Genomic DNA, 13,110 nt, shown 5'->3' with positions numbered 1-13,110 from the left:
TGAGTATAATTCTGCTATGTTCAGAATTATTTCCCAATTGAAGTTATGTGGTGATAATATTGTTGATCATGATATGTTGGAGAAAACTTTCACCACTTTTCATGCCTCGAATATGCTCCTGCAGCAGCAATATCGAGAGATGGGATTTAAAAAGTATTCTGAACTTATCTCACATCTTCTTATAGCAGAGCAACATAATGAGTTATTAATGAAAAATCATGAAAGCCGACCTATTGGTTCATGTCCATTCCCTGAAGTGAATGAGATGAACTTCCACCAAGCTAAACGTGGAAGAGGTCGTGGCCCCAGTCTTGGTCATGGCCGTGGTCGGGGAAGAAACCCCAATCATGGTAATAATAATGCACCAAAGAAGCCTCCTCACCACCAGCAGTGGAAAAGGAAGGAACAAAAGCATGAAACGGTGCAAGCGCCAAATGTAGAAAATGCATGCTATAGATGTGGAGGAAAAGGGCACTGGTCACGTACTTGTCGTACGCCAAAGCACCTGGTTGAGCTTTATCAAGCCTCCCTGAAGAAGACAAAGAAAAATGCTGAAGCAAATTTAATTTCTGAAGATAATTTAGACTTCATGCATTTGGATGTAGCTGATTATTTTGCACTCCCAGAAGGAGAAACAAGTCATGTAATCGGTGGTGAATCTGTAGAAATGTAAATATTTTAATTTTTGTTATTTGTAATAGATAGTATGGCTATGTAATTGTTGTACATAAAGAAAAATTATGATTTGATAATGATATTTACTATAATATATCTTATTTATGTCATTTTAAAGAATATGGATAATATTATTAGATCAACTTAAACTCTAGCAGAGTTTGCAAGAAATATACAACCACCAGAAGTAGTTATATTTCATATATCTCATTGTAATTATATTTTGTTAACCACCAGAAGTGGTATATGTCTATGATCACCAGAAGTGATAATTTAGGCTTTCTATAGTTACAATTGAAGATAAGCTACATAAATATTCTCTATATTAAATGCACGCCTCGATTTGCTCCTGAAGTAGTAAATATTTTAAAAGAGGTTGAGGCATCACAATTTGATTTGATTAATGCGCATTCATATAATTATGTTCGGTTTCCTGAAGGATGAGAACTTTTGATAATATTAATCCATTCCCTGAAGTGAATGTGACAATACTAATAAGTCGGGTAAATATGAACGCGCTCTTGATGTGAATACATTACAATTCACCTCCACAAGAGTTAATATAATTGAGAGAATATATACTCAATATTTCGTATTTTAAATTTGCTCCTGAAGAAGTAACACAGTTGAAATTGCCTCCTGAAGTGGAAAAATATTAGGAAGAAGAGTTTTCGTGTGCTTAAACAATTGTTTTACATTGTTTATTCGATTGTGATTTTCTCTCATGACACCAGCAGTGTCTGAGCAATATTTGATAGTACAAAATGTATCAATAACTCCTGAAGAGCTAAATGTTTGCCTAAAGAATACATGACACCAGTAGTGCCAGATTAATATTAGATTGTAGATAATAAATTAAGGCTCTCGAAGAGCTTATATACAAATATGTCATTCATATTATATGATTATGGTCAAAACATATGTTGTAGTAAACCTGAAGTTTACTAATACAAATGACTATCATATTGAGACTACAAATGATTGGAAGATTGATAATCTTCATGTTTACACAATCATAGGGGGTAAAATAATATGTATGTGAGAAGTTACCTACCTTATTCTTTAATTTGTACTATATCATGTATCACAGTAAACCAGAAGTTTACTAAAGCAAAAGTTTATGCCATAGTAAACCAGAAGTTTACTAAGAGATATCACATGACATGATAAACTTGAAGTTTTCATTTGCCATTTTTAAATGAGCTATTTGAGAATTCAGATAAGCATATACTAAAGAACTAGAAGATTCTTCAGGAATTCTCATGTGTTGCTTGTTCTCATAATGAATTGATTATACCAGCTAAAGTTGGGACTAAGACCCCTGATTCTGAAATATATAAAAGGTGAATATGGGTCCGTTCACCTATCATGTGAACCACTTATAGGTGCATATATGAGATGGTTACATGTGTAATTATTGTCAACCTGCAGTTTGGCATTTGGAATTGGCTTTTCTCGATTAAGAGCATAATTTTCAGATTATGAAATCAAGACAGTTCATCTTGATAATGTTGGTTTATATCCAATCTAGTTTAGCATTGAATACCTCCTATTAATGTCTAAACCATTGCTTATGAGAACAAAGCTTCATGTGTTGGTCTAAGATTTTCTAAATTGCATATAGCAGCACTTGTATGCATCAGATCAACAATATATGATAAGTCCTCCCTTCACAATTGGTTTAGGATCAGAAACCAAATATTTTTACTATTTTTTGTTGCGTGGTATATGATTAATTTCTCTACCATAATACACAAAGATATGTTTCCCAAAGATGATTGGGGATATATGTTAGTTTTTCTAACATTTGGGGGATGGAATAAACAGTTGAAAAATATGCTATATGAATCGAATTATCATGATCCTCACTTAGAAGATAATTCAAGTCGAATGTCAGAAGCATTTGCTGATCTAAAATTAAATATCATATTTCAGCTGCAAATGCTCCTATTAAAATTAAAGTCCCTGAAGGATAGAGTTTACTGTACGCATGAAGCGTGGTAGACCAATCGGTTCCAAAGGTAACAATCCTTGAAAAATAGTAGGAGCTAATGATCAAAATGATCATAATGAGGAGGAAATATGCTCTAGAAGAGCCCACGACATAACATTTCATGAAACTCCCGAAAAAGTTCAGGTACCTGAAAATAAAGAAAGTGATGAGATCTCCACAAGTTATGTCGCTTCGGAACTGACACAAAATGATCGTCGACGATACATTTAATACAATATAGTGCACAATATTGTAAACGATTGTGAGGATCGGACTAGCAGTCCAGACACTTGAAGATGTCGTACCATTTAGATACAAGTCTTAACCTATATGACTTATTTGGCTAAATCTATATGAAGATCCTTGAAGGATTGAAAATGCCCGAAGCATATAATTCAAAGTCTTGAGAAATGTACTCGATCAAATTATAAAGATCTTTGTACGGTTTAAAGCAATCTGGGCGCATGTGGTATAATCGCCTTAGTGAATATTTGCTGAAAGAAGGTTACATAAATGATGTTATTTGTCCATGTATTTTTATAAAGAAAATGACATCAGAATTTGTTATACTTGTTGTTTATGTTGATGACATAAATCTTGTTAGAACTCCAGCAGAGCTTCAAAAGGTAATTGAATATCTTAAGAAAGAATTTGAGATGAAAGATCTTGGAAAGACAAAACTTTGTCTTGGTCTGCAAATTGAATATTTAGCAGATGAGATATTTATCCATCAATCTGCATATACAGAAAGGGTCTTAAAACGCTTTTACATGGACAAAGCGCACTCATTGAGTACACCAATGATTGTTTGATCACTTGAAGTAAATAAGGATTTGTTCCGACCTCCAGAAGAGGACGAGGAACTCCTTGGTCCTGAAATACTCTATCTCGGTGTAGATGGTGCACTTATTTATCTTGCTAATGCTAACAAAAGTGGTGCAGATCATATTGGTAATGCAGGTTATTTATCCGATACCCATAAAGTTCGATTTCAAACCGGCAAGCAGGGAATGCATATGATTGAGATCAGTGATTCATTCGAGAAACATGTGGGTTGAAATGTGATAAAAGACCCACAATATTATACGAAGACAATGTTTCATGCATAGCACTATTAAAGGGAAGATTTATAAAAGGAGATAGAACGAAGCACATTTCACCAAAATTGTTCTACACACACGATCTTCAGAAAAGTGGTGACATTGATGTGCAACAAATCCGTTCAAGTAATAATCCAGCATATTTATTCACTAAATCTTTGCCAACTTCAACTTTTGAGAAGATGGTATACAAGATTGGAATGCGGAGACTCAAATATTTGAAACAAGGTTTTCATCAGGGGGAGTAAAATACGCGATGCACTCTTTTTCCCTTACTAAGGTTTTTCCCATGGGGTTTTCCTTATAAGGTTTTTAATGAGGCACCTAGCAATGCGTCTTACTAAATATGTGTACTCTTTTTCCTTCACTGGTATTTTTTTCCCACGTGGTTTTTCCTAGTAAGATTTTAATGAGGCACATTATCTTTTAATGAACATCCAAGGGGAGTGTTATAAATATATTATATTATGGATGTTCATTTAGTACTCCGTTGTAAATAAGCTTCCTGAAGAAGCTTATCCATATGGGACTCCACCGTAAATATGTTTATCTATTTAGTACTATATTGGAAATAAGCTTCCTGAAGAAGCTTATCACTTCGGTACCCGGTTATGGATAAACATTACCCCCAGTAGAAGTTTATCCATATCGGGTATAATAAGCTTATCTTTTCAGTACCCAGTTATGGATAAACATTACCCCCGGTAGAAGATTATCCATACCGGGTATAATAAGCTTATCCATTCAGTACTCCGTTATGGATAAATATTGCTCTCAGTAGAAGATTATCCATATCTGGTACAGCAGCAGCTTACACAGCAGCTTGTAGTAGCAGCTTACACAGCAGCTTATAGTAGCTTACACTGCAGCTTGTAATAGCAGCTTACACAGCAGCTTGTAGTAGCAGCTTACAGAGCAGCTTCCTTTCTTCTATAAATAGAAGAGATTTCAGTTCATTATGTACATCAGTTTGAATTCGAATAATATATCAGTTTCTCTCTATACTTGTCTTTACTTTATAGTCTTTGTTTCATAACAAATACATTATTTTTTTTAGCCGCATAAAATAGCTACATAATTATTATTTTGAATTAGTAATGAAATTAACCATATTGACCTTTTTATATTATTTTTTCATTTTATTTTATACTTGATATAATGCTATTTTGGGATTTAGGAGGTGATGATTAGCAACTCCCAGTAAACAAAGCAATCGGCATAACTCATTGAAAACTTATTACATAGTCTCTTGAACGAGAAGGGGGACAGGAGCATTGTACTGGGTGATTTGGAACTCTCAGGGAGTCGTTGTGACTTTGGGTATTGTAGGCGGATTAGAGTTGATGAAGTTGAGGGGGCTATGCGTAAGATGAGCCAAAGCGACCGGGCCGAATGAAATCCCGATGGAGTTTTGAAAAAAATGTGGGCAAGGCGGGCTTGGAGTGACTCACTAGGTTATTTAATGTCGTTTTTAGAACGAAGAAGATACCCGAAGAGTGGAGGTGGAGCATGATGGTTCCCGTATACAAGAACAAAGGTGATATCCAAAATTGCAATAATTATCGGGGTATCAAGCTACTTAGCATACTATGAAAGTTTGGGAGAGAGTGGTACAACTAAGGGAGAGAAGGAGTGTGACTATTTTCGAGAACCAATTTGGGTTTATGCCGGGGTGTTCGACTATAGAAACCATCCACCTTGTTAGGAGATTGATGGAGCAGTATAGGGAGAGAAAGAAGGACTTGTATATGGTGTCATCGACTTAGAAAAGGCGTACGATAAAGTTTCGAGGGAGGTTTTGTGGAGTTGTTTGGAGGTTAGAGGTGTTCCTGTTGTCTGCGTTAAGTTGATTAAGGACATGTATGATGGAGTAAAGACTCGAGTGAGCACGGGGGTGGGGGGAGGGGGAACTCGGACCATTTTCCGGTTATGATGGGGTTGCATCAGAGGTCAGCACTCAACCCATTTTTGTTTGCGCTGGTGATGGACGTACTGACGCGCCACATCCAAGGGGAGGTGCTGTGGTGCATGTTATTTGCATATGATATTATATTGATTGACGAGACGTGAAACAGTGTGAACGCGCAATTAGAGGTATGGAGGCAGACCCTAAAATCTAAGGGTTTCAAGTTGAGCAGGACCAAGACAAAACACTTGAAGTGTAAGTTCAGCGGCGAGACTCTAGGAAGGGAAGGGGAGGTGAGACTGGACTCGCAGGCCATACCTAGGAGAGGGAATTTTAAGTACCTCGGGTCTATTATTTAGGGGGGTGGGGAGATTGATGAAGATGTCGCTCATCGTATTGGGGCAGGATGGATGAAATGGAGACTCACTTCCGGTATTTTGTGTGACAAGAAGGTGCCACCAAAACTTAAGGGTAAGTTCTACAAAGTGGTGGTCAGATCAACGGTGTTGTATGGGGCTGAGCGTTGGCCAGTCAAGATTGCTCATGTCCAAAAGATAAAGGCAGCAAGGATGAAGATGTTGAGATGGATGTGCGGGCACACCAGGTTAGATAGGATCAAAAATGAGGTTATTCACGATAAGGTGGGGGTGGCCTCTAGCGCGACTTAGGTGGTTTGGTCATGTGAGGAGGAGGAGGAGCACATACGCCCCGGTGAGGAAGTGTGAGAGGTTGGCATTGGAGGCCTACGGAGAGGTAGAGGTAGGCCAAAGAAGAGGTGGAGAGAGGTGATTAGGCAAGACATGACACAACTTTAGCTGACCTAGGACATGACCCTTGATAATAGGGCTGTTCATTTGGATCGGATATCCGAAATCTGAACCGATCCATTCAATTTTGGATTTCGAATTTCTGATTGGATCGGATTTTGGATTGTGTTTATTAAAATTTCTGATTTCGGATCGGATTGGTATATTTAATCCGGTCCGATCCGAAATCTGAAATTATTAGGCAATGTATAAATACTAACTTTAATTTCGAATAGTCAGTACTTCCTTTACATCTTACTCCAAGTTATTACATTTACAATTGCTAGATTTAGCTATATTGGCACCTTAGTACTCTCATAATTGCATAAACATGAATTTTTCTTAATGTATTGCCTCTTTTACAAACAAAATATACATATTAGTTTGCAACTTTGAGGTATAAATCTGAAATCCGATCCGATCCAAACTTTAATATTAGATCCGATCCGATATAATTCGGATCGGATCGGATTCGGATTGCATTTTCTAGAATTTGAAATCCAAAATCCGAATCCGAAATGTGCTAAATCCGATCTGATCCGATCCGTGCACAACCCTACTTGATATAAAGGTATGGAGGTCGAGAATTAGGGTATTAGAGTAGGTAGTGTAGAGTGTTCATAACATTAGTATTGGCATGCAATCTCGTAATCTGTTGGTAGTAGGTTTTTATGACTAATCGTTATTTTCTTTCATTGTTGATTACTTTACGGTCTTGTTGTATTATTCTGCTTTTATATGGCTTTTTGATACTGTCCCTTCTCGCCTATATTTTCATTAATGTGGTACTTATACTATCCTGAGCCGAGGGTCTATTGGAAATAGCCTCTCTATCCTTACAAGGTAAGGGTAAGGTTTGCGTATACACTACCATCCCACCCTACGGTATGGGATAATACTGAGTTGTTGTTGTTGTTGTAGTAATGTATATAACAATCTTCTCATTACTAATTATATTGTATGACTCCCTTCATCATTTAATCACCACTTAAACAATCCGTACATTATAATGGTAACGTGATTTTGAAGTTTATTCTAACTCATTTGACTTAAGCATTTTGAGTGCTAGAATTGAATTTATAAATAAACAATTACACGTTTGTATTGTATAGATGTGTTGAAATTGAAAGTCAATAACTTTTCGCTGCCCTATATAACATGTTTAAGTTGTATCGTACAAATGTATGCTCTAGAAAAATTATACTGATTTCTATATGTCAAAAAATTCATGTTTTATTAATCAAAAACTTATCTAAGTTTGAAGAGCCCAAAGTACGATTTACAAAATTAGATTTGAGCTTCAAACGTGATATTCAAGTTTTATTAGCGTTTTCTTGATCGACATGGTAATCATCAACCCAAGTTAAACATACAGAAATGTTAATTTTGTTCGTATATTATTCATTCATTCAAATAGAATGTCCACATTCACTAGTTATCCATGACAAAATTATGTTTTTAAGAAAATAAACCTTAAAATTACTCAATCTCAAAAGCTAGTTTATAAGGTGATTAATGCTCAAAATTATATAAAGAGACAACATATTTTCTCAAATTAATATGGGATACTGTGACAAACCAGCATATACAATATAATATGGGGCTCATGCATTTGGTAAATCAAAATTAGAAATCAGTCTAACTCAAATACTATATTATGAAAATGAACCTCAAACCTAACTCAGCTATTCTTAACAGCTTAGACTCTGATTCGACTAGGCGAAGTATTCATCAATCCATTTGGATGTCAAATTTTGGGGGTTAATTTCTTGAATTGTCACTCAATTTTTACTTTATTGCACCAAAATTTCTTAACTCTTTTTGTTATATAATGAACAAAATCACTATACTATTCTTTCAACCAAAAATTCACTCAATGTATCACATAAAGTTACTAGGTGGAAACAAAGGAGACACTTGCTAAGATACTTATGCAAAGTTGAATGACTTTTTGGTAACAAAAAAATATTCAGTGATTTTTACGACACTTAGGTAAAATTGAGCCACTTTTTTCTTTACAAAAAATAATCCAATAACTTTGATATAATAAAGTAAAAAATTAAAGTGATCATCCATAAAATTACCCCTGTTTGTTATTGACTCCACATGCTTTACATTTAGACAAAAAAATTACTACAGGCGTAATATTAATTCACTACACAAAAAAAAAAAAAAAAAAAAAATCAGTACACAAATATCCAAGAGTTTAAAAAGGGCAGCCCGGTGCACTAAAAGCTAAAAATATCCATGAGTTTAAAACTAAAAATTTCTCCTTTCTTTAGAACTGCATTTGAAGTTACACCAGAAATGTAGCTTGTTTTCCCATAAATAAAGCAGTTAGAGTGCCACAACAGTCAACACAATCAAGACATTGGAACAAGCAGATAGGAAAAAGCTAAAAGCTGAAGATAGTGGAAATTGAGAAAGACCATGATAACCAACCAAGGCATGAAGGAAGCAAAACGAGGGACCATAGGTACATAGACTATAAAAAAGGGCAGCTCGCTGCACAAGCATCCCACGTTCACGCAGTGCCGGGGGAAGGGCCGCACTCCAAGGAGGTGTGAAGTAGGCAGCCTACCTTGACGCAGGCATCAATGGTTGATTCCACAGCTTGAACACGTAACCTATATATAGACTATTTGGATAATTGGATCAGTTTTCCATTGATTTGAGCCTCAGAAATGATGAGATATCCTACCCGAGTATTCTGAACTCAAGATCAGTCAGTTATCGATCCTAAGTACCTTCAGGTTTGTGAGGCAACTCATCCCCTCGGGCAATGAAGATAACTTACCGCACTTGGAAATTTCAAGTTTTTCAAGTGTGGTGAGATTTTCCAGCCACTTTGGCAATGCTGCAAAATTGGGGCACCTTTCCACCCTCAGGTATTGTAGAGTAGCACTGGAGCCTTCAAGCCATCGGGGCAAAGTAACTAATTGTGGTAACCCGGCAAGCACCAACATCTTAATGTTCCCGAGGCATTGAACATCTTTTGACTCCAATCCAGGTAGGCCTCCAATAACCAGTGACCGGATCATCCTAAGTCCTTCAATATCTTGCCACTCCAATAATGTAAGCTCTTTACAGTCAACAATCAACAGATTCTCCAGAGCAGTAAGGTGTTTCATAGCACTTGGGAAAAAGGTCAGTCTTGGGCAACCGATAATTGCCAATGTGCGAAGGCTAGTAAGATACTGCAGGCCTTCAGACAAAGATACGAGATTCGTGCAGCTATAAAAATACAAAGAACGAAGAGATGATAAGCAGCCAATTGCTTTATCAGGAAAACTTGATTGCTTGGTGGTTATATGCACGTGTCTTAGGCTGATCAAATTTCCTATATCTTTAGGTAATCCTTCAAATTGTGCACAATGAGAAACTCGAAGTGTCTGTAAGCTCAGCAACTTGTTAATCGAATCAGGTAATTCTCTAATGCTGCCATTGGAACTTATGTCAAGATATCTTAAGTACTTCAATTCGCCAACAGAGCGAGGCAGCTCATCAAAACATGAATCACTTATATCTAGCACCCTAAGTTGCGCGAATCTTGCTATGCAGTTCTCAACGAACATTGTACTCATCGGCCCTACTCCATCAACAGAGAAGGATATGGTCCTCAATGTCTGGTTATTGAGAAGGGATGCTGGCAGTTCCTTGCCTGTCAAATCATAGTCAGAAAATACCACATGTCTGACCTCATCAGAAATGCTTTGTGTGTGAGAGGCTACCGTACAGAATTCAACCCCTGCTGCTGACAGTGCAAGATCATGTACAAGGTCATGCAATCTACAGAGTGAGGTAAAAACAGAACGATATTCTTCAACTTCTTGAAAAAAGGATCTCGACAATAACTCTTGGAAATATTGAATCCCAATGTGTTCAAGATCTTCTGACTCATTAGACTTACTAACAAGACCTTCTGCTACCCACAACTGTATCAGTTTATCTATTTCAATCACACAGTTCTTGGGTAATATTGAGCAGTAAGCAAGACAAACTTTGAGATTAGATGGCAATCGCTCATAGCTTATGATTAGTGCAGGTGAAATATTGTCATTCTGATTTAAGTTCCACATATTTTTAACTTCATGCCACTTCCATTCCTTAGTTTCCATGTGTAATGAAGATCCTACAAGCATTAAGAGTAAGGGATTTCCCTCACACTTCTGCACTATATCTGACGCAATCCCAACAAGATTTGGATATAGTACTTCTTGGCCTTCTTCAAAGGCCTTACTCAAGAACAAAGTCAGACAATCTTCACTTGATAAACCCTTCAAACAGTATGCAGGAACCATCCCCATTATCGAAGCTACTGCCTCATTCCGCGTAGTTACAAGAATCTTGCTTCCACAAGCACCTACCATCAACAACTTCTTCAATTCATCCCACTTCACTGGATCCTCATTCCACACATCATCTAGAACAATCAAATACTTCTTTTCATACAAAGTCTCACGAATGAGAGTCTGCAGTTCATTCATATCATCATTCTCACACAAATCTTCTCTAACTGAATTCACAATTTGTTCCAATAATTTCTGTACTTGAAACACACGAGACACACGAACCCACACACGCAGCTGAAAATGACTAACTATCCTTGGATCATTATACACCAGTTTCGCAAGAGTAGTTTTCCCAATACCTCCAAATCCAACAACAGGAAATACAAAAAGGGCTGCTTCATTTCCTGATTTTAAAAGCGTTTCAACGACAATATCTCTATCAAAGTCCCTCCCCACAACACCAGAGTCATGCACATATGCACGTGTATGCATAAGCCCCCTTGCTCTATGAGGACTAGGAAAGCCTCCATATGCCATCCTCTTAAAAAACACTCGGTTCCTACTTATCTTATCCAATATCTTAATGAGCTTTCGCATTACAAGACACATTCGAATCCTATAGGCCAAAGGGTTTGATCTAGAGAAGAAAAAAGCACACACCTTTGCTGATGTCGAATTGGAAAGCAACTGGTTTTGCAAAGAGCAAATTTCATACTCTTCAATTACATGTTCAGCTTCATAAAAAGCGGGTTTTAGCATCTCAGCTACCTGATGATCAAAGTGATCATCAGATTCTGTGCCTCTAACAAAGAGCTCTAGTTTTTTGAGTTGGGAATGCATTTTCAAGGTCCTTGCAATGTCAACAACAGTGTACAATTTCACTAGAAGCATATCGACTAGTACCTTCATATCCATGGTGATGGAAGGGAAAGTTGCAGATTCTTGAAGCTGATCCATAGAGAAAGATTGGTTCTTGATTTACAACTTTCTTTTAGCAGAGGAAGTAAAGGAAGTACAAACTATTCCCTCCGTTTTAATGTACGTGAACTCAATTGACTGGATACGGTTTTCAAGAAGAAGGGAGAAACTTTTGAACCGGTGGTGCAGAATAGAGCACATACATAAATTGTTTCCAAATAGAGAAATACATCATTCTTTTTTGCACGGACTAAAAAGTAAATAAGTAACTCAATTGAAACGGACGGAGTAATTAATAAGTGCAAAGATTGGTACTTTATTGGACTATAGGATATCCTTGTGAGAACTGAAGAGCGTTTGCTTCTTGTTGACTTCTAGGGAATAAAATTAAGTCATAATCAACAAACTAGGAAGTTTCTTCGCATCAGCAAGTTGGGTAAAAAGAAAAAGAGGACAAACTTTACAGTGTTGACTTGACTTGCTAATTGGCAATGTTTATTACAATGGGTGGTGCAAACTTGACATGCTTGCCAGTTGTTTTAGAGGTCCTACGCTCTCAGAGGACATTTCACGAACAGGTGGGGAGCTTCACCTTCACCGCACTGAAATCTTGCGGCCAATGTAAATTTGACTAGTATTTCTTGTTTGGGTATAGGAGGAAAATACATAAATTACTATGCCCACCCACCATGTAAAAAAATCTTTAAAATTTTTTTCTTCAAATTCACCCGACCTACCACTCTCCAAGAAAATGTTACAGAGAACTTAGTAAAAATGTATCCTATTTTATTCAATAATTTAACTTCAAAACAATACTTTACCATTTAAAATTACCTTAGTGAAATATGATTTACAACAATACAAATATTTTGGCTTATACTAGATAAATTTCAATTTTTTTATTTTTTTTAAAATTTCATGTCTAATCAAATATGGCCTATGAATTTTTATACCATTGATTGGTTTTGCTAATACCTATAGCCAAACGTGCCTAATTTTGTAAACCCCAAAAGTCAAGTAGTCAACTCCCATGCCTCAATCCAAGGACAAAGTGCAGCAATAACCACACCAAGTTGCTGTTAATTTAAAATTCAGGATACTTCTGAACTAGAAAGGGCAGCCCGATGCACTAAGCTCTCGTTATGCGCGGGATTCGGAAAAGGACTGTACCACAAGGGTCTATGGTCAATTGTACGCATTCTTACCCAATATTTTTACAAGAGGTTATTTTCACGGCTCGAACCCGTGACCTCCTGGTCAAATAATAACAATTTTACTAGTTACGCCCAGGCTTCCCTTTCTTGAATTTCTGAACTACTAATTTAATATTTAGGACATAAGATTAAGCTTTTGCATATAATTTTTGAACTTTAAGATTCGATGTAATGCAATTTGAATTTTGAGGTTTAAACTCTAACAC

At 36.6% G+C, this 13,110-nt stretch overlaps 1 protein-coding gene across 1 annotated transcript; it reads right to left on the bottom strand.

The window, feature by feature from the left end:
- Positions 1-9,206: 9,206 nt before the first annotated feature.
- On the bottom strand, positions 9,207-11,729 carry LOC107824796 (putative disease resistance protein RGA1). The gene has a single exon (XM_016651603.1). The coding sequence runs from the start codon at positions 11,727-11,729 to the stop codon at positions 9,207-9,209; it is 2,523 nt and encodes an 840-aa protein (XP_016507089.1).
- Between the last annotated feature and the right edge of the window lie 1,381 nt (positions 11,730-13,110).

The sequence above is a fragment of the Nicotiana tabacum genome, chromosome 16 (assembly GCF_000715075.1).
Source record: "Nicotiana tabacum cultivar K326 chromosome 16, ASM71507v2, whole genome shotgun sequence".
Classification (NCBI taxonomy): domain Eukaryota; kingdom Viridiplantae; phylum Streptophyta; class Magnoliopsida; order Solanales; family Solanaceae; genus Nicotiana; species Nicotiana tabacum.
The sequence above is the reverse complement of the archived record's forward strand: the minus strand, read 5'-3'. Positions and strand labels throughout refer to the sequence as shown.